This window comes from Myotis nattereri (genome assembly GCF_964212035.1).
Source record: "Myotis nattereri genome assembly, chromosome: 3".
NCBI classification, from domain to species: domain Eukaryota; kingdom Metazoa; phylum Chordata; class Mammalia; order Chiroptera; family Vespertilionidae; genus Myotis; species Myotis nattereri.
Genome location: NC_138077.1, coordinates 56,833,600 through 56,853,006, shown reverse-complemented (window position 1 = coordinate 56,853,006; position 19,407 = coordinate 56,833,600). Strand labels below are relative to the sequence as shown.

Below are 19,407 nucleotides of genomic sequence, written 5' to 3'. Positions count from 1 at the left end.
AAATCAATAAAAACATTTTTTAAAAGAAGCAGTTAAAAAAATGGTTCTATTCAAAACACTCGGGATGATCGGTGGAAAGTATTGGCTGGAAAGGGGCCACCACCACAGAGATGGGATAATGCCAAGGCCAAGACTGGGCCCGAAGAAGTGTGTGCTTAATAAGTTAACAGTGAGTGAGTGAATGAATGAATGAATGCATACCTATTACCAAGGCCACCTAATCCCAAGGGATCAAATCTATGCCCCAAACTGGAGACCCCCCCGTCCTCACGGGCAGCCAGGAGGAACGGCACTCACTCCCGGAGACTCGGGACCGGACCTTCTGACTCCACGCCTCATGGAGGCCAGCTGGAGGGATGTTCTTTGATCAGTCTTGCCAACAGTAGCGCAAAAGTGAGATGGACCCTAGATGACTCAGCCTAAACGGCACATCCTCTCCTGTGCTCCGGGTCTCACCACCACATGGAACGTCCCATGTGCTCCCAAAAGGACAAGCCCAGATGCCAGGCCAGGAGTCGGGAGGAAGCCCAGTCTCAGAGACCACTGCTGTAGTGACAGGCTTGTCCCGCAACCGCAGGTCGGAAAGGCTGAAGGCACGTTCCTCCCGGTTTCTCCCTGTATCTGAGGCCGCTGAACGGAGGGCTGGGGCCCTGCCATGCATTCGTGTTTTTCTAGCACACCAGGCATTGTTCTTCTCCTAACCCCAGTTTCTCCGTCAAACAGCAAAGGGCACTGCTGAGCACCAACCTTTGTGCTCCCAGAGGCTGAGCCTGTCTGAAGCGCAGATGGAGCACGGATCTGCTCCCTCTCCTTGGGTTGAGTTCCTATGGGGTGAGCTCCTGACCCCGAGTGCAGGCGAATCCTCTGGCATCTGTGCCTGGAAGATTTGCTCCTGTCCTTGGGGGAGGCTGGGGTGGAGGGATGAAACCCAGACCTGCGGAAGCCTTCTTACATTTTCTCTCAACATTTTCCATCCAGCTTGCCAACTCCCAATTCCAAGCTAAGTATGGTATTCTGCCCACTGGTGCTGCTACCCGGCCTTACCCAGGCTGGGCCTCCTCCTCCCCCTCTCTACACGCCCTCATGAACTTGCTCAAGATTTAACTTCTAAAGATAAGGCGTTTATTCACATGTCCCCACATGCCCACACTGCCTGGACCAAGAACCTGCTCTAGAACGAATGTGAAAAGCTGCAGCCACAGGGCTGTGGTGGGGGTGAGGCGACAGACATGGCTAAATCCTACCAGAAAGTGGAGAGGCAAGTTGGAGTTTGGGGCTGAAAACAGAGTTTAAGATATGATAGAGTTTTTTTTTTAATCTTTTCCAATCCACAGAATTTTAAGAACAAACGGGAGTCTAACCCAAATACCTCTCCTGCTAGAAGGATTTAATAATGACAAAATCACCGCTAAACAGTAATAGGACCTGGAGAGTAGGATTTGTTCCATGGTACCCAGTTGGGTGTTAAAATGCTCACAACGTAATTTTGAGTGGGAAAAAGACCAGGATAGAGAAAAAGCCAATGCATTGAACTACCGAGAGCAACTCCCCATTGCAGAGCACCGGGCCTGCCACACGTTTGTCCCTTTGATCCCACACTATTCACGAGGCGGTTTATGGCCTCCTTTCTCAGATAATAAAACTAAGGGTTGGCAGAGTCGAGTAATTTACTCAAGGTCGCACACAAAGTAAGAGGCTGAGTTGGGACTGCAGTGAGGTTTATGGGACTCAAGTCTGTGCTGTTAACCACTTTCCTACGGAACAGAAACCGAAAGGGACTCATCATTTCACGAAGGAGGGATTCACGCCTTGAGCTCAGAGCTGCCTCGCTGGCCTCCCTGGCTCGCCCTGCCTGGGAAGCAGCAATTCCAGGATGCTGCTGACAACTGCACGATATCTCTCAAGATTCCACATACACATCGATCCAGCACTCCACACTGCTGGGAGTTCATCCTCCAGATGCACACAGGCATGAGTGAAAGGGTGTCTGGGACCAGGTTACAGAAACTGCTTGCCTGTAAAGCAAACACCTGGAAACCACCCCCCTCCTGCCGAAAGAGGACAATGAACCGTGGTATATGCATGTGATGACGTCGCACAGCAGGGCAACAAGGGAGCTCACTGCTACTGACAGGGGACTGTCTCCAAGGTAAACTGTAGAATGAAAAGAAGCAAAGTATGGAATCGTAACTACGAGCTGCCATTGTGTCAAAAGGTGGGCAATATGGATATATGTGTTATATGTGCTTGTATTTTCACAAAGAAACTGGATACAGACAAAACCAATGAAATTGTTTCCTGGTTGGTGGTGGTAGGGTAGGAATAGGGTAGATGGGGGCAGGGGATGGGAATGGGATTTTTCATTGCATTTGTTCTTATATTTTTTGATGAGATAGTATTATATATTAAAAATAGCCCAATCAGGAAAAGGAAAAGAAATCCTTAAAAATATAGACACTGTGGAGGATGTCTGACTTACTGACACCAGTATGTACATGTGTGTGTTTACACACACGTGTTTGTGTGCAGGTGTGTTTGCACACGTGTGTGTACTCATGTGTGTGCGCACACGTACGCACATGTCAGCAGTTCAGAGGTGGGAGAGGCGGAGAAGTGAGACTAGAGGAAAGCCTGGAAAAGGAAAGCCTTGGCTAGAGGTCACTGGATCTATCTCCCTGCTGTGTACAACCCAGCACAGAAAGCGCTATTCTTTGGTGGCTGAGAAGTGAAGACAGTACAAACGAGCACACACAGCACAGCAAGAGGAGGGAGCAAGGTCACACTCCTACACTCTGAGCCCCCACCCTGGACCCCTCCCTTTCGCAGGCTGGTCAGGAAGCTGCTCCATCCCTCCCCTCCTCCCCTGAAGCCACCTCCAGATCAAAAGACCCCTGAATGGAACCAAGGAGCCCTTTCACAGGGAGGTGAGGGGGAAAGGGGACAGGGCACCTACAAGATCTGCCCATTTGTTATGGAAATGAGCAGGGGCTCAGGGGGCTGGTGGTCAGTGGTCAGGCCCAGTGCTGTGCGCAGAGCTGTGCTGAGTGGTCAGTCCCTGGCTGGATGGGCTGTGAATGTCTTGCATTCACGCCCCTGCCTGCAGTGAAGGGGCGGGTGGGGCAGCGGGCTACTCACATCTCCAGGACCATGACGATGTTGGCCTTTTCTTCGAAGGCGTCCACACACTGGACCAGCTTGGGGTGGTGGAGGCAGTTCATGATGCTGATCTCCTCCCGGATGTTCTCTTTCTCTTTTGCCGAATATGCTTTGAAGAATTTCCCTGCCCAGATTTTTCCAGTTTTCTTTTCTACGAGTCGAAAGACCTGTCCGAACTTCCCACTGCAAGTGAAAGGAGGAGGGAAAAGGCACCTTTCGCCAAGCTTTCCACTCCCTGGGGGATGGCCCACAAATCTGGCCCGCCTGTTTTCATAAAGTTTTATTGGAGCACAGTCATGCCATTTGCGTGCATAATGTCTGTGGGAGACCTCACGTGGCTCCCCCACTGTCCCACCTGCCCTTGAACGTGCAGAGAAGTAGTTGCAACACAGACTGCATGGCTCACAAAACCTGGAACATCCATTACTTGGCCCTTTACAGAAAGAGTTTGCCAGCCCTGCTCTGGGTCAGGGAAGTGCATTTCTAATACTGCAAACTACTCTCCCCATCACTTGCCTGCTGCAGCCTGTGCTGGTCCCGCATCCCACCCAACATGCCAGCCCTGCTGCTCCTTCAGCAGGTCACCGCCTTGGTGGGGCCTCCAGTGTGGCTGGTGGATTTCTCTCCCCTTCCCCCAAGAGGGACTCAGGTTGAGGAAGTCTCCCCAAACACAGAGAAAACCTGAGTGGCTACCTCCCTTCCCCCTTCCTCAGCACTGTCCCGGAGACAGCCCGGAGGCCCTGCTGCCCACTGTGGGACAGGGCGTGGTCCTCTGACACCTCCCACTAGCGGTGCCGGCTCCCTGTACCAACTGCTATGAGGCTGGGAATACAAGCTGAGATCCCCCCTTTGCTTCTACCTCCTGCGCTCAGGAATAGAGTGCTAGCGGGAGGCAGCCCGGGGCGCTGCTGCTGGAGGGGGCGCTTGGCTATGACCAGGGCCCAGGATGGGGTCCAACCCCAGGGAGGATTCAGAGTAAAGAGTGCGGACCAAGTGCAGAGAGTGCGCCAGAGTGGGCAGCCGTGCATCGCAAGGGTGTGCGTCCTGAAGCCCTGAGCTAGCAGTGCCGCACGGGGAGCACAGGTCAGGCCGGCCTGCCTTCTGTGGGTCGGATGGGAAGGTCCCGAAGACAGTCCGACCCAGACGTGGTCCCCTCAGCTCAGGGCTGTGTGGAGAATGAGGCACAGCAAAGGAAGGCTCGCCCAAGCCCTCCACAGAGGGGCCAGCGCAGAACTACACGCGGCTCCTCCGAGAGCCCTGGGTGGCCATGCTTTCGTGGAGTGCTGACCCTCCCTCCTGATGCTGCAGGCATGTCAGTCTGGGGAGCTGGCAAACCCAGGGAAGAACGGGAAGACAAGGCATGGAATTCACTGGGGGGTCTGTGCCACCCTCACGCTGGGGCCCAAAGGGTGCTTCCCACTCCACTTACGATCCTAGTCTCTCTTCGATGTCGTAGAAGTCAGACACTTTTTGTTCGGTATTGACCGTCACCGTCCGGTAATCGACTTCAGCCTCCTTCTCATCTGCAGGGTGGGGTTTGGGGTGGGTGTGAGCCTTCAGATCCCTGCTCACCCCATTCCACCCCTAGAGCCCACCCAAGGCGGGTGGCCAACACTCACCATCATCAGACACTTCCACTTCATCCTTCGGCTCTGGGGGAGACAAGAGGGGACACAGGAATTAGTACTAAAGGCCCATTGAGAGCAAAATCTGCTGGGGGCTGTCAGGCACAACACCACCATGCCCAGAGCCTGGGCATCGTCGTGTGGTCAGTCAGCTCACACTGCAACAGGGCCATGTGCATGCAGGCATACACTAGCCTTCTCACCCTACCAGTCCCATCCAAGCTCCTGCCTTCATCCTGTCCTCTCTACCCTTGTGGTCCTTTAGGCACACCCTCTTCACATCTCTTCCAATCCCTCTGATTTTCAGAACCTACACACAATTGTGATGGCCCTTTCTGCTCTGGCTCGAAAGTCAGCAACTTATGATTGTCAGGATGTCCAATCCATTTATCCATTTACTGAACGTTTTTCATGGAATTCCAGCCATGTTCCAATATTTGGCCATGTATTGTGGGTATACAAAACAAAATACACAGAGGCATAATACCTTCTTCTTCTTGTAGCTTATATCTTAGTTGGGGAGGCAAAAACACATTTCCTTAAAATGCCCATGACACATCCTATCTAATAAAAGAGAAACATGGTAATTAGCGTGTAACTGCTGCCCTTCCCATTGGCTAATCAGCGAGATATGCAAATTAACTGCCAGCCAAGATGGCAGCCGGCAGCCAGGCAGCTTGAAACTAACATGAGGCTTACTTGCTTCAGTGATGGAGGACTCCAATGTTCCCCGCCTGCCTTGCCAGCCTCTGAGCTTGCACTTTGAAACATTGTAACAAATATAGAAGCTAAACAAAACCCCAGAAACCAGCTTTCAGCCAGCCGGGATCTCAGAGCTGGAGTTATACATTGTTTCGATTATAGAACCCAAACAAACCAGATACCTGCTTTCAGCAGCAGAGGCCTCAGAGCTGGAGCCAGAGCTAAAGCTGGCCCAGAATAAAAAAAGAAAAAAAAAGAAAAATGGAGCGGTTGGGAGCTTCAGTCACCCCCAGCCTGAAAACAGCCCTCAGCCCCTCACCCAGATTGGCCAGGCACCCCAGTGGGGACTCCCACCCTGAAGGGTGTGTGGCCAGCTGCAAACAGCCATCATCCCCTCACCCAGGCTGGCCAGGCACCCCAGTGGGGACCCCCACCCTGATCCAGGACACCCTTCAGGGCAAACCAGCCAGCCCCACCCATGGACCAGGCCTCTATCCTATATAGTAAAAGGGTAAATGCCTCCCAGCACCGGGATCAGCGGAGCCGAGAGGCCTCCGGGCACCGGGATCAACGTGACAGGGGGCAGAGCCCAAACCTCGATTGCCCTGCGGCCTTGTGTGTGACAGGGGGCGGGGCCACAACCTCCCTATCAGCCCTGCTCTGTTCATGACAGGGGAAGGCGCCCCCAACCCCCTGATCAGCCCTGCTCTGTGCCTGATAGGGGGGAGCTCCCCAACCCCCTGATTGCCCTGCAGCTCTGTGTGTGACAGGGTGTGGCACCCCAAACCCCTGATCGGCCCTGCTCTGTGTGTGATAGGGTGCGGTGCCCCAATCCCCACCCCCCCACCTTGGGCCCTGCTCTGTGTGTGACAGGGTAGAGCCATAACCTCCCCATTGGCCCTGCCCTGAGGGTGACAGTGGAGGCACCCCAACCCCCTGATCGACCCTGCTCTGTGCGTGACAGGGTACGGAGCCCCAACCCCCCTGATGGGCCCTGCTCTGTGCGTGACAGGGGGTGGCGCCACAACCTCCCCATCGACCCTGCCTTGATTGTGACAGGGGGCGGTGCCCCAACCCCCCAATCGGCCCTACCCTGAGCGTGACTGAGGGTGGCATCGCCACCTCCCAATCCTCCCTTCTCTGTGCATGACAGGGGGCGGCGCCCCAACTCCCCAATCGGCCCTGCTCTGAGCCCGACCAGGGGCTGCACCTAGGGATTGGGCCTGCCCTCTACCACCCGGGAGCAGGCCTAAGCCAGCAGGTCGTTATCTCCCGAGGTGTCCCAGACTGCGAGAGGGCACAGGCTGGGCTGAGGGACCCCCCTCCCCTCCGAGTGCACAAATTTTTGTGCACCGGGCCTCTAGTCTATGTGTGTGTGTGTGTGTGTGTGTGTGTGTGTGTGTGTGTGTGTGTGTATGCCTAGCTATGACATGCACTGACCACCAGGGGGCAGATGCTCAATGCACAGGCACTGAAACATGGAACAGACTGATGAATCTAAGAGGAAAGGGGGGTGGGGGAGGCCAGGAAGTGATTAACCAAAGATCTTATATGCATAGTAGAGGACTGGTGTACAGATCGTGCACCAGTGGGGTCCCTTGGCCTGGCCTGCAGGGATTGGACCGAAACTGGCAGTCTGACATCCCCCGAGGGGTCCTGGATTGTGAGAGGGCACAGGCCAGGTCGAGGGACCCCACCAGTGCATGAATCCGTGTACCAGGCCTCTAGTGTTATATAATCAAGCAAACACTATCACAGTGCACATGGAAGAAGGCAACACAAAACGAGGCAATTATAAAGTCCAGCAATTATTCTAAGAGAAGTTGCCCTTGAGTTGTGACCTAAAACAGCGATCACCAACCTTTCGGACCTCATGGACCACCAGTGGTCAGCAGACCACCGATTGGCAACTACTGACCTAAAGGAAATGATGGAACACAATGAGGAGGGGTGACGTCACACAATGGAACCCACAGGTGCCTGTGAGGTGTGGCGAGAGGGACATAAGCAGCTCCTGCTGCCACAGCATGAACATGCAGGAGTGAATGGGGACGTGAGGAGACATCAGGGGTGCAACAGATCACGTCCCCTTCAGAGATCCAGGCTTTCCTTGGCCTTGGCCTGGGCGGGTGCCACTGCGATATTATCCTTTTTCCCTCCTCCTTCCCAAGAGGTAAAGAATCCTCTTCTTAAAGAAATATGCTAAACACATGCAGATTGCAATTTGGTTGCCTGTCCTGGCACCCCCACTCTAACTTGCCTGCTCCCCACCCTCCTGGACTCCCTGCTATCCAACCTCCAAGTCACTGGGAGGCAGCCAAAGAAGCCCAGGCTCTGGGTCAGTCAGCTTTGAGTTCCAGCTTCAACTCGCTAATACAAGCTCTATAACCCTGGGCAACTAGCTTCTCCCCTGTAAACCTCATTTCCCATCTATAAATAGGGGAGATGACAGATCTACTTCAATGAGTTGGATGCATGAAACGATTCATGGAAAATGCTGAACATACTGTTAGCATATAGCAGTGCCTAAAACATGTCAGCCACAATGAATCATAACAATAAACTAAATGACTCTTGAATTCAGATACCCAAGCCAGGAACTGGGAGTCATTTAAACTTTTCTAATTTTTCCCCTCAACTCCCTACCCAAAAAGTCATCAAGATTGGCCAATTCCATCGCGTGAGGGTGTAGTTCATACCCTTACCACCCCTCTCCTGGGCTACACCACAGAGAACCAACTAGTGTCTCACTGACTCCACTCTCGTCCCCTCCTCCACTCCAGTGCTTCTCATGATACAGATTCATGGGGGTGGCGGAGCGGGTGGATGGTGAAGTTCAGAAGAGACTAGGGGAGGGGTGTGTGTGAGTGTGGACGTCTGCAGTTCCAACAAACTCCCAGGGTCTCAAGATTGCTAAGTCCAGACCACATTTGAGTAGCAAAGCTCTACTCTTCCTCTAATTCTCTTCTTAAAAAAAAAAAATAGACTTGTGATGGTGATCACTTTGCAGTCTATACAGATGTCAAACTATAACGCTGTACATAGTAAAAGAATCTCCCCCAAAAGACAACATTCCAAAAGTCTAAGGAACACATGGGTCTGTCTAGCTGGAGTCTGTGTGCTACTTGAAATAAACAGGTTGCATTAAAAAAAAACAAGCAGATCTATCATATCAAACCCCTGCCCGAAGATCTTCGATAGACTTCACAATTCGGCCTGAACTGCCCTTTCAGTGTTGCTTCCTTCTGTTCTGACTCACACAGCACATGCCCTGGCCACTCACAAGCTTCTCAAAATGCCACACATTTCCATCACTTGGGACCTTCGCTCATGCTGTTTCCGCTGTGAGAGATGCCTCTCCTTAGCTTCCCTGTCGCTTAGAAGCCCGTTCGTTTTAAGTGCCACCTCCTCTAGGAAGCCTTCCTCAACGTCCATGGCAAATTACTCGTGCCTTCTGCTGTGTCTCCTTTGCAATTTGTTCATACTGCTAGATAGATGTAGACCATCTCGCCATCATTAGCTGTGTACACAATTGTCCCCTTAGATTTTTTAAAGATGTATTTTTATTGATTTCAGAGAGGAAGGGAGAAGAAGATAGAGAAACATCAATGATGAGAGAGAAACATCGACTGGTTGCCTCCTGCACACCCCCTACCAGGGATCGCGCCTGCAACCCAAGAATCGAACTGTGACCTCCTGATTCATAGGTCCACTCTCAACCACTGAGCCACACCGGCTGGGCTCCCCTTAGAGTTTAAGCAACTTGTCTTATCTGTCTTGGTGTTCCAAGGACCTGACACTGAGTAGACACTCAAATCTGAGTGCAACAAGAGGAGGAAGAGGAGGAAGAGGAGGAGGAGGAGGAGGAGGAGGAGGAGGAGGAGGAGGAGGAGGAGGAAGGGAGATATTGGAACTTTAGGTCTACCTGAGCTCCTGCCTTCTAGGACTGTGCTCCTGATTGACACACCATCGCCCCCTGATGGCAGTGTGCCAATGGTGCTTAAAACGTGGTATGTACTTCTTTTGAAGTATGGATCAGCATCACAACCTTGGAAATCAAGATCCCCAAAAATGCTGCCTGTCACCATGGATGTCTTCCCCACTCCTCTGCACCCCTCTCAGTCCAGGTTTCCACCTGCACAAGGTAGTTCACGCACATTTATTTCAGGCCAGAGACGAAGTGAAGGCAGCTTACCCTCAGGTTTCTCCCCCACCGCTGTGAGTTCAGACTCCTGGCTCGGCTCGCTGGTTCCGTACACATTGATGGCGCGCACGCGGAACTTATAGTCTCGGTCAGGCAGCAGGTCCTGGACGTTAAACGAGGTGCTGCGGCACGTGGCTAGCTCCTTCCACGTCTTGTCCACCGAGTCCCAGATCTCGACACTGTAGGACTGCACAGCACTGCCCCCATCGTACGAGGAGCCGTACCAGGACAGGGTCAGCGAGGAGCTCCGGATATCAGAGGCGCAAGGCGTGCCGGCTGGGGGGTCTGGCTTGTCTGGGGATGGAGAAGCACAGTATCACCCAACTCTTCAGAATTTCAGGGAAAGAAAGATTTTGAATCAGGTGTGTCGGGGAGGAGCCTAGAGAACTCAAGCTGACAACCCGGGTCCGGGCTCTGGTTCCCTCATCCACAGTCACACCTATGCACAAACCACCTATGAGAAAGCCCTACAGATACCTATGTGCTCGAGAAAAGTCTTTTCTTTTGGCTAGCTGTCCAGTCTGCAAGCCCTGATTTCCTGTACTTTGTCCCGGTCATAAGCATATTTCTCAGCGTAAACAGATCTAGGAAGCTGCCCAGAGGCGTGGACTGCTTCCCATAAAAAATGTTTTGAGAGAGGGTTCTGTGTGTGTGTGTGTGTGTGGGGGGGGTGGGTGGGTGTGTATCCTTCAGGCCCTAGGCCAGTGACCTGTGACCTATGACATACCTAGGGGTCAGGCTACATTCTCCTTGAGACTTGAGAAACGTCTGCCTCGCTGAGAAGCAGACAGATCCGGGTTTGAACACAGCTCTGACCCCACGCACTCTTTATTTCCGTGCCTCAGTTTCCTCGTTTGTACAGTGCAAAATGTGGATAAGAATAGCACTTGGATCACAAGGTGGTTATGAAAAGTTCTTAGGAAAGTGGCCGAGTTGAGTAGCCATTACTGCCGTCATTGTTGTAGTAGTTTATTGCTGACTTTGTGACACATTTAAAGTTATCCCTGCCCTAGCTCTTCTATCCATATGGAACTGGTACAAAACGAGTGAAGAATTCCAAAAGCAAACCACAGTAGCACATCACAACCATCCCTGACTAAGGGCCGGAAAAAGAGCTGAGGACACAAGAAGTGGTCGCCTTGGCGGGCTGCCTTCCCACTCAGACCAGCAACGCTAAGAACCAGAAACGCTGCCAACTGCCAGGCGAGTCACGCAGCCGACACTACATGAGGCTCTTGAGCTTTTCTGACTTGGTCAGTTGCTCATCTGAACAAAATTTTCCTATTTTTTCAGATTCAGTTTCCGCAGGTCGTTGGGTTAGTCACAGTATTTAGCAGCCCTTCATCCCTCCAAAGCAGGGAGAGGTGCAGAGTCCCCCAGCTAATAATTAAAACCATGCCTTTGTGCTATGGGAATGTATATGCTGTTTATTCACATAGCATGAACCCTGGTGAATTCCTCAACTCCCAAGACTAGTTTGTCTTTTTCATTTGGAAACATGGTACTACTATGCATGTTCCCTTTAGAGGTTTTGCAAGTATCAAGCGAGCAAATCTAGGGACAGTTCTTGACATCTATTCTCCCACCCCTGAGCAAGGCATGAAACCCAAAGAGGGTTCTTTCAAATGACCCTGTGCAAATAGGGGAAAAATACAATCTGCCTGTGTGTGTGTGTGTGTGTGTGTGTGTGTGTGTGTAAACGTATATTAGTACATAATACATACACATATTCATTCTCTCCCCTCCCCCAAGCCCTGCGGCTTCTCCATTCCAGCCAAGGACGCCCTGCCTGGAAACCGGCCACCCTGACACCCAGGCCTGGCCCGTGGGTGGTGATGCTGGGACTGTGACGAAGCCTCCTTTCTGCAGCCACTCTGGAGGCCTCCTGTGATGGATCCACTTTCACTGGGTGTTATGTTCTCTTAGGAAAACTGTTTGTCCTGAAAGACATGTTGGACTTTTTAGAAATACCTCTGGTGTTGGCTAAGATGTTTATTGCTCTACACTCTCTTAGAGGCAAGTGGACCCAGCCCTCTAGGACCCAACTAAAACAGTAAGAATGCCCAAAGGACGAAAGACAGACCTACTGCCCCCGCACCCCCCATCTCCCCCCCACCCCCACCCCACGGCCTGGAACACGTCTGATTGGCCACATTTAGAGTCACCTGGGTTTATGTAATGAATGCAGTACACCCACTGACTGATTCTCTCCCCTTGTGCTGTGGTCAAGAAGAGAAAACTTTGAGAAGTATGTACTGTGGAAGAGGTACTACTTTGTGCTCAACCCTGTCCAGTCTCTTGGTGAAAGCAAGAAAACGGGCAGATGATGGATATTAGCCCCTGCTGTGCAAGTGAAGATGGAAAATGTGGAGAGCGGGGCTTTAATTCCAAGTGAAGCATCAATGCTTTCAAGGAATTTGAATGAAGGGGTTTAGGTGTCTGAGATTGGAAGCACCACCGCCTCAGGGCCAGGGGCTGGGTCTGATGCTCCATGGTTTTCACAACCTGCAGATCCCCTGCAGAGGCAGACTCGCCAGGGGTGAACCCCTTAGAGCAGAGCACCTGTGGCCTGCCCTCCACGCTACAGGCACAGCCGACCTGGTCTGGGAGGGCAGCAGCCTCAGAGTCTAGGGCCCGGAGCTCCAGGGCTCCTGGGGATGACTCCCTGGCTCCCCAGAAACCTGACTAACAGAGTGGGGTTTCTGCTCAGAAAATGCTCCCACTCCTGAGAAAATGGAGGCTCTCGAGGTTAACGTTTCTCACACGAGGAACCATCCTGGCGGGCTCTGCCTGCCTGTGTGTCTGACGATGATCTGCGGCTGTGCCTCACCTGCCTGGCTTGCCTTCACTGGCATGTCGCAGTCACTCGCATCTTTCTTGGAATTCCAGGTGCTTGCAAAGGCTCCAGGGTTGTCTACCTGGATAGCTGGCCCTTGGCCCCCCGGAGGCTAAGGCACTCTGCTTACCAAGAATACCCTCTGGCCCTGGCAGAGCCAAAAGAGATTCCGAAAAATCCTCAGATCCCCGCTCCTAGCTATCAGGCAGAATAAGATCAAGATCACATCTTGCTGAAATCTAAGCCAGGCATTACGAAGGGAAGTCTCCTGCCCTTAAAAATCATGCAAGTTCCAGGCTCAGATAGTATATGGGGATTAGTGGGTATTTGGTGCTCCCTCCACTTTGTTTTTCTCCTTTAAAAATATGCAAAGCGACCTGTTTATCTCTTGCTGGACAAGCTACAGGAAGGAAATCATCTGGGCTGGGCTGTTCTCTCTTGCCCAAGTGGCACCCCCACCCTCTGAGGTTGTGGCTAGAGGTGCCGGCCGAGGCAGAGGCCCTTGGAGCTTCGCAAATCCCTGCACTGCCTTTCAACACATAAGTCTTTAAAAAAGCTAAGTATCACTCATTTAAACTAACGGAGGGGAAGGCTAATGTTTATTGTCATGTATAAGATGGGCGACATAGACTATCTGAAAAGAAAGTGGTGCTTTAAAGAATGTACAAGAAGAGACGTTTACTGCTGACAAGCAGAAGTTGTGCTAAAGCAGCCTTATTTAGCTGGCCTGTAAACGGATGCTTCCAGCGTGCTTGAACACCATCCAGAGTAAGCCAAACTGCCCCTGTTTCATCTCCTTTACATTTTACATCTAGTTATTCAGCCCTGATCAGATAATACACAGATGTCCTTAGCGACGTGCAGGTAAATCTGGGCTTAATCCAGGTTTACTTTGGACTAATTCTAAATCCATGGGCTCTGAATGAATGTGGCCTTGATGTTTGCATCAATGCAAGTCCCGTTTTATTGAGCAATTCTATTCTTAGCCCTGTGAGGGGGAGGCAGACAGAAAGCCCATCCCCTCCATTCCATTCCCCTCCCAGGACGGTATTTAACATGCTGCTCCTGCCAGCTGGCGGGCAGCCACGCCAATGGCCCTGTCAGTACTGGCCGAGGAGAATGAGAAACTAAACCATAAAAGGCCAGAACTGCAGCTCGTGCAGTGGGGATGGGGGAGGGGAGTGTGGCACAGAGTGGAGCTGGCCCAGTGTAGGGGACAGTGGTCACAGAAGGGCAGTTCAAAGGAGTGGACCCCAAAGTTGCCCACCCAGAAAAACTGGAAACCAATGTTTGCTAACAGGTGAGGGCGTGGGGCCAAATCAGCACTGCAGGTACAGGTCTTCATGTAAACACAGGCTGGATCACTAGCACCAACCCCCCCTCCCTCCCCCCCCCCCAAAGTTCCTGACTCCACGGGGGACACTACTGAAGTAAGCATCCAGAGTCACCAAAGAGAAGAAGAGTGAGAAAGGGTCTCTCCCATCTTTTGTAGATGAGAACTATTCCCTGACTCCCGGTACAATGATTCCCAGATTTAAAACTCCCAACTTGAGGAAACAAAAGAAAGATGAGACCAATAAACCCCAGGTCAAAGGCTTTCATGAGCATAATGTATGGAGGCCCACAAATGTGCAGGGGCACCGCCTACTGTCCATCAGTCTGCTGTGTCATCTGTTCCTTTCTGTCCTGAGCACCTGCCAATCGCATGGGGGTGGAGGGCAAGGAACTGAGCTTGACCGACAGTAAGGGACCAATTAGAAAGCTAGTGGCTATTTCAGGAGAGAGTGGACAATGGCATGATCAACACAGCAACTGGGATAAAGAGGAAAAAGTGAACTTCACAAACAGCCTGGAGACAGACTCCGCCCAATATTGGGATGTGGGAGATAAAAAAAAGGGAGTGGGTTTAGGATTAGGAGGTCACGGTGACCTTAGCGGGTGATCCCAGTAGACTCCTGGGGTGCGGAGGGAGGCTGCAGGGAGCTGACGAGTGCCTGGGGGTGAGGAAGCAGAAGCAGAGCAGAGAGCACCCCCTCTCAGAGGGTTTGGCCATGAAGAGAGCGGGAAGAGATGCGGGGTGGCTGAAGCGAGACGAGGTGTTGCAGGAGTCATGCAGGCCTGTGTGTCTGGCTAAGATGAGAGAAGGAGAGGTGGAGTGGAAGAGAAGAGAGGAGGGGGTGGAACCCCAAGAGCCTGGGGATTCAGAGTGCAGGAGAAGGAAGTGGCCTCAGGGAGAGAGGGGTGGGCCAGGCCCAGAGCCTGGAGGGTGCGGTCAGCCTGGGGGTGGACAGAGAGATGCCTGAAGGTGCGGGCGTGAAGCTGAGCAAGGTCAGGCCTGATGCCTCCTAGTTTCCTGAGAAGCTGGAGGCTTCAGTCTTCAGGGTGACAAGCTACCTCAGAGTGGGAGAAGGCACTGAGCAGCCCCGAGCAGCATCGAGGCCTCGGCCAACCCTGGATCTTGTCACAGTCCAGACTGTGGGCTGATGGGACCTTCCTGCAATGCCCCTAAAGTCAGGCGGAGGAGCAGTGCCTGAAGAAGATGGCACTGATCCAAGGTGAAGACTTCAAGGGGACACAGCTGGGGGCGGGGGAGGCGGAGTGGGAGAGGGAGTTGCCATGCCAGTAGGAGAGGCCTAGAGCAGCGGAGCTCAGGTCTCCGAAGAGCAGAAAGAGAGAAGCCAGGAGGGACTCACAGGGAGAGGAAGACACTGCGAGGGTGTGCGCCTGGGATCTGGAGTTCTCATGAGCATGAAGCACAGCAACCGTGTGAGCTTGGAGAGAGAGAAGTAAAGTGGGAGTGCGAGGGGCTGTGGGCAGAGAGGATGGGTGCAGAAGGAGGAGGTCCCTGGGAGGTGAGACCCTGAGGTCCCTCATCCTGCCTGGGGGCTCTCTACCCTTCCCATCCCCCACTGCCAGGCCACCCACCCAGACTCACCGACCACGGTTAGGTTGACCTGGGCCTGCCTGCTGCCCAGCTTGTTCTCCACCAGCAGCGTGTAGCAGCCGCAGTGCTCCTGGCGGGCGGCCAGGATGGTGAGCTTGCTGCCGCTCTCGCTGTTCTCCACCTTGATGTGCTCACTCTCCTGGATCTGCGGGCAGACAGTGGGCAAGCGCTGGAGACGAGGGCCAGGGAAGGAGTTGGGGGGGGGACCCCCACTCCCCACTGCACAGCTGTGGCTGTGTGGGGTGGGTCTGGACTCTGGGCTCCCCCCCAAGACCCCTCCTCTGCTGCCTCCAGAGCCAAGCCTCCCTGTGGGGTCCAGATCCGGGGCAGGCAGGGCGTGCTGAGCAGGGTCGGGGAAGGGACTCTGCAGTTGCTCCTCTAGATCAGAGTTCAGAAGTGTCTTCGTCTCCCTCCTCCACCCTGGGATGGGAGGGTGGGAGAGCACATCTGAGCAAAGTCACTTATGAAGCCCAGCCTACGGGTTCTGACCTCTTCTGTGCTGCTGAAACCATAGCCACTAGCCACATGTGGCGATTTACCTTTTAATTAAGTGGAAACAACCCAAACACCTGTCAACTAGTGAATGGATAAACAAATGTACATCCAGAATGGAAAATTATTTGGCCATAAAAAAGAATGAAGTTCTAATTTGTGCTACAACATGAATGAGCCCTGAAAACATGCTAAGTGGTAAAAAAGTCAGACACAAAAGGAAACACATTATAGGATTCCACTGATATGAAATGCCCAGAATAGGCAAATCCACAGAGACAGAAAGTAGGCGAATGGTTGCCGGGGATGTGGGAGGGAGGAAATGATTGCTAATGGGTCTGGGGCTTCTGTGTGGGTTGATAATACTCTGGAATTAGATAACTGTTATGGTTGCACAACCTTGTGAGTATACTAAAAACCACTTTAAAAGGGTGAGTTTAGCAGAGTGAATTTTGTGGTGTGTTAATTATAACTCGACAGAGCTATTATAATAACTTTTAATCACTTAACATTTAAAATTCAGTTCCTCAGTTACACCAGTCACCATTCAAGATCTCGACAGGCACATGTGATTAGTGGCTACATATTGGAGAACAGATACAGAACATTCCCATCACTACAGAAAGAGACAGAGCTGAGCCGGGGCTAAATGTCTCTGAGAAGGGATGAGACTCTACCCTACTTCAGGTGACCCTGGCCCAGACATCGTCCAGAGCTACATGCTCTGGGATGCTAAAGGCCAGCTTCTCTTTTTTGTCTTTTGAGACCAACCCTCCTTTCCTTCCTGGTACTACCCTTCCATTTGGGGGCCTTAAGACAACTTGATGGTTTGGAAATTGAGCAACAGAGGGCTCAGAAGAAATCTTCACTCCTTCTGCAGAGTTTCCCATCCGTGCCAGCCACGGTCCCAGGGCCTCTGGTAAGCATGCATCTGGGCACACACTGCCAGTGTGGGATCTCCAAGTTCCTTTAAGAGCTGGTTGTTTGGAATTTCAAACATTTTCCCATAGGGCCATGATTATAAATGGTAGCTTGATTTCTGGGCCAGCAAGCCAAAATTCTATTTTACGTACAATTTATCTATCCAAATACTCAGATTCACTTTTATCCCTTCGCATGTGGTAAGTTTAAGCTGTTCCCACAGATTCGGTTCATCAGGCTGGCACAGAATCACAGAAGAACCCGTACAGGGGCTGAGAGGTCATTTGGGTTCATGGTTCCATTTTCCTGACTCTGAGGAGAATTCTAGGCTGAGATATCGAAGTCAGGTGGGAACCAAGGGTGGTTTCTATTGCTCCCTTCATACTTGTCTCTATTATACAGCGAGTCTATAGCGCAGGTATTATTCGTAGATTTGGAAGGAAGGTTGTTTTAAGAACTCAGCTGTGATGACCGGGTGGTGAGTGGTGAGGGCTCCCCATTTCTAAGCCCCTGCAATGAGGGTGATGCTGTCTCCATGAGAGCATTTCCCACCCCCTTCAGCCTAGAGGCTGCGTGGTTGTTCCCAGGCCACCCCCCTCTTCACTGACCTGCTTTCGGAACTTCATCCAGGTGCAGGTGATGGGCTGGGTGCCTGTCACTTTACCGAACAGCTCCACAGACTCTCCTGCACGCACCTTTTGGTCCTCCGGAAACTGGATGATCTGGGGGGGCATGGCTGGAGGGGACAGGCGAGAAGATGAGTGAGGAGGAGGGAGCCTCAGACTTGCCCATCTCATGCGACACTGCTGTCCACATCGGTCTGCTGCTCCTCTCTGGAGCCTCCAGGGTAAGACTGAGGGCCGTGGTCACTGCTTCAGAACATCTGAGCTGGTGGACTTGCTAGGTTTGTTCACCTCTTTATTCTGATTCCCTCGATGTGGCCCACACAGTGACATGGCATTATCCTCCATTTGTTGGTAGCTCAGGAATTTGTATCTTGCCCTAATTTCTTGAATCTACATTCTAACTCCTTTATTAATTAGACAGCACCTTGCTCTTTAACCTCCAGGTCACCTTGGCTGAGAGGCTCAATATGGTTCATGCCCCCAAATGCCTTCCAATAAAACAGACAAGATTCCATGTGACAAGGACAGACTGAGCAGAGCACTAAACAGCACAGAGCAGAGCGCCTCCGTAGAGACAGAGTGAAGGGCAGAGGGTTAAGCAGAATTTTGCGGAAGGGATGGGAGAGTCGCTACTACTGTGTGATGCTGTCCTTACAGGGGAAGCAGGAGAAAAGACAAGTAAGTGAGAGGCTGGGGACCACGCTATGCAGAGGCTCTGGGGGAAGGTTCAGCCTGAATAACGCTGAGCTTGAACGAGGGGTGCCCTCCTGGGACCACATGCCCAGCGGTCAGGCTAGCAGGACAACGGAAAACCCCTCCTGGCAGATGACTCCCTTGCCCCCACACATTGCTACGACCAATTACCTGCTTTTAGAGGTGTCTTGGGGGCAGGTTTCTTTTTCACAGTTGCATCACCTAAAACGAAGAAGTTCAGGGGTTACTTTCTGTCAGTTCTGTGTTTCCCAAAGCTCCTGAATCCTAGGAGGGTGCTGTCTTGCCCACTGGCCCTTCATCCAGGCAAAGCCCTTAGTCCTGTGTGTCTCTCTGGGGATCTTGCCGTCTCACACAGACAACCTCACAATCAAATGAATATCAGGATTTGGGGGCCTCTGAAGGGGGTCCCTGAGGCCTCCACTGAGAGAAAAACTAAACCATGCTTTAGCCTTCATTATCCATTTCAATGACCATACCCAAACTCACTCACTATTCTCTCACCCCAACTTTCAGGAAACTCAAAAAGGAAATTATGTCAGATAAACCAACTAAAATTAGCCTTTGGTGTGGATCCAAGGGTCTCAGTCTTCCTTTGGGTCACAGACTGTGGACTAGTGGCTTTCATTTTTTACATCTTTGTTGAATGGATCAATGAATGAACGAACAAATGAATGAACTAACCAATGGTCTCCTCCATTCCCACTGCCAAACAACTCACATTTTAAAAATGACCCAAACAGACCAGTTTTGCAGCACGAACCTATTCATTTGGCTAAATAACAATGTGGTAAATAGGCAAAAATATCTTCAGCTATCTTCATGATTTGTTTTCTCATTTCTTTCAGGTCTCCGCTCAAAAGCCATCTAACCTATTTATCCAAGCAAAATGAATATCTAACATGCAAACAAATACCTGAATGTGAATGTTTATAGTGGCTTTATTTATAATTGTTCAAAATTAGAAGTTATCCAAATATCCTCAACTGAAGAATGGATGAACTGTGGTACCTTTATACCATGAAATACTGCTCATCAATAAAAATAAACAAACTACAGATATACAGCATGGATGAATCTCATCAGTGATTTATATCTTCGGCTAAGAGAAGCCAGAATCAAGGGCTACGTACTGTATAATTCTATTTCCATTACATGTTCGAAAGGCACAGAGAATAGATTGGTGCTTG

The 19,407-nt window shown here is 51.6% G+C and overlaps 1 protein-coding gene across 2 annotated transcripts in view; it reads right to left on the bottom strand.

Annotated features, from left to right (window-relative positions):
* The window catches only part of MYLK (myosin light chain kinase), a gene marked incomplete at its 5' end in the record, with an annotated part of 113,526 nt that overhangs the window by 29,579 nt on the left and 64,540 nt on the right, over nt 1-19,407 (bottom strand). For both annotated transcript variants that reach the window (XM_081085427.1, XM_081085426.1), the window contains 7 exons: nt 3,136-3,339; nt 4,586-4,679; nt 4,776-4,808; nt 9,679-9,981; nt 15,459-15,612; nt 17,489-17,616; nt 18,371-18,421. In XM_081085427.1, the coding sequence (XP_080941553.1) occupies nt 3,136-3,339; nt 4,586-4,679; nt 4,776-4,808; nt 9,679-9,981; nt 15,459-15,612; nt 17,489-17,616; nt 18,371-18,421 (967 nt within the window). The remainder of the gene's footprint in view (nt 1-3,135; nt 3,340-4,585; nt 4,680-4,775; nt 4,809-9,678; nt 9,982-15,458; nt 15,613-17,488; nt 17,617-18,370; nt 18,422-19,407) is intronic.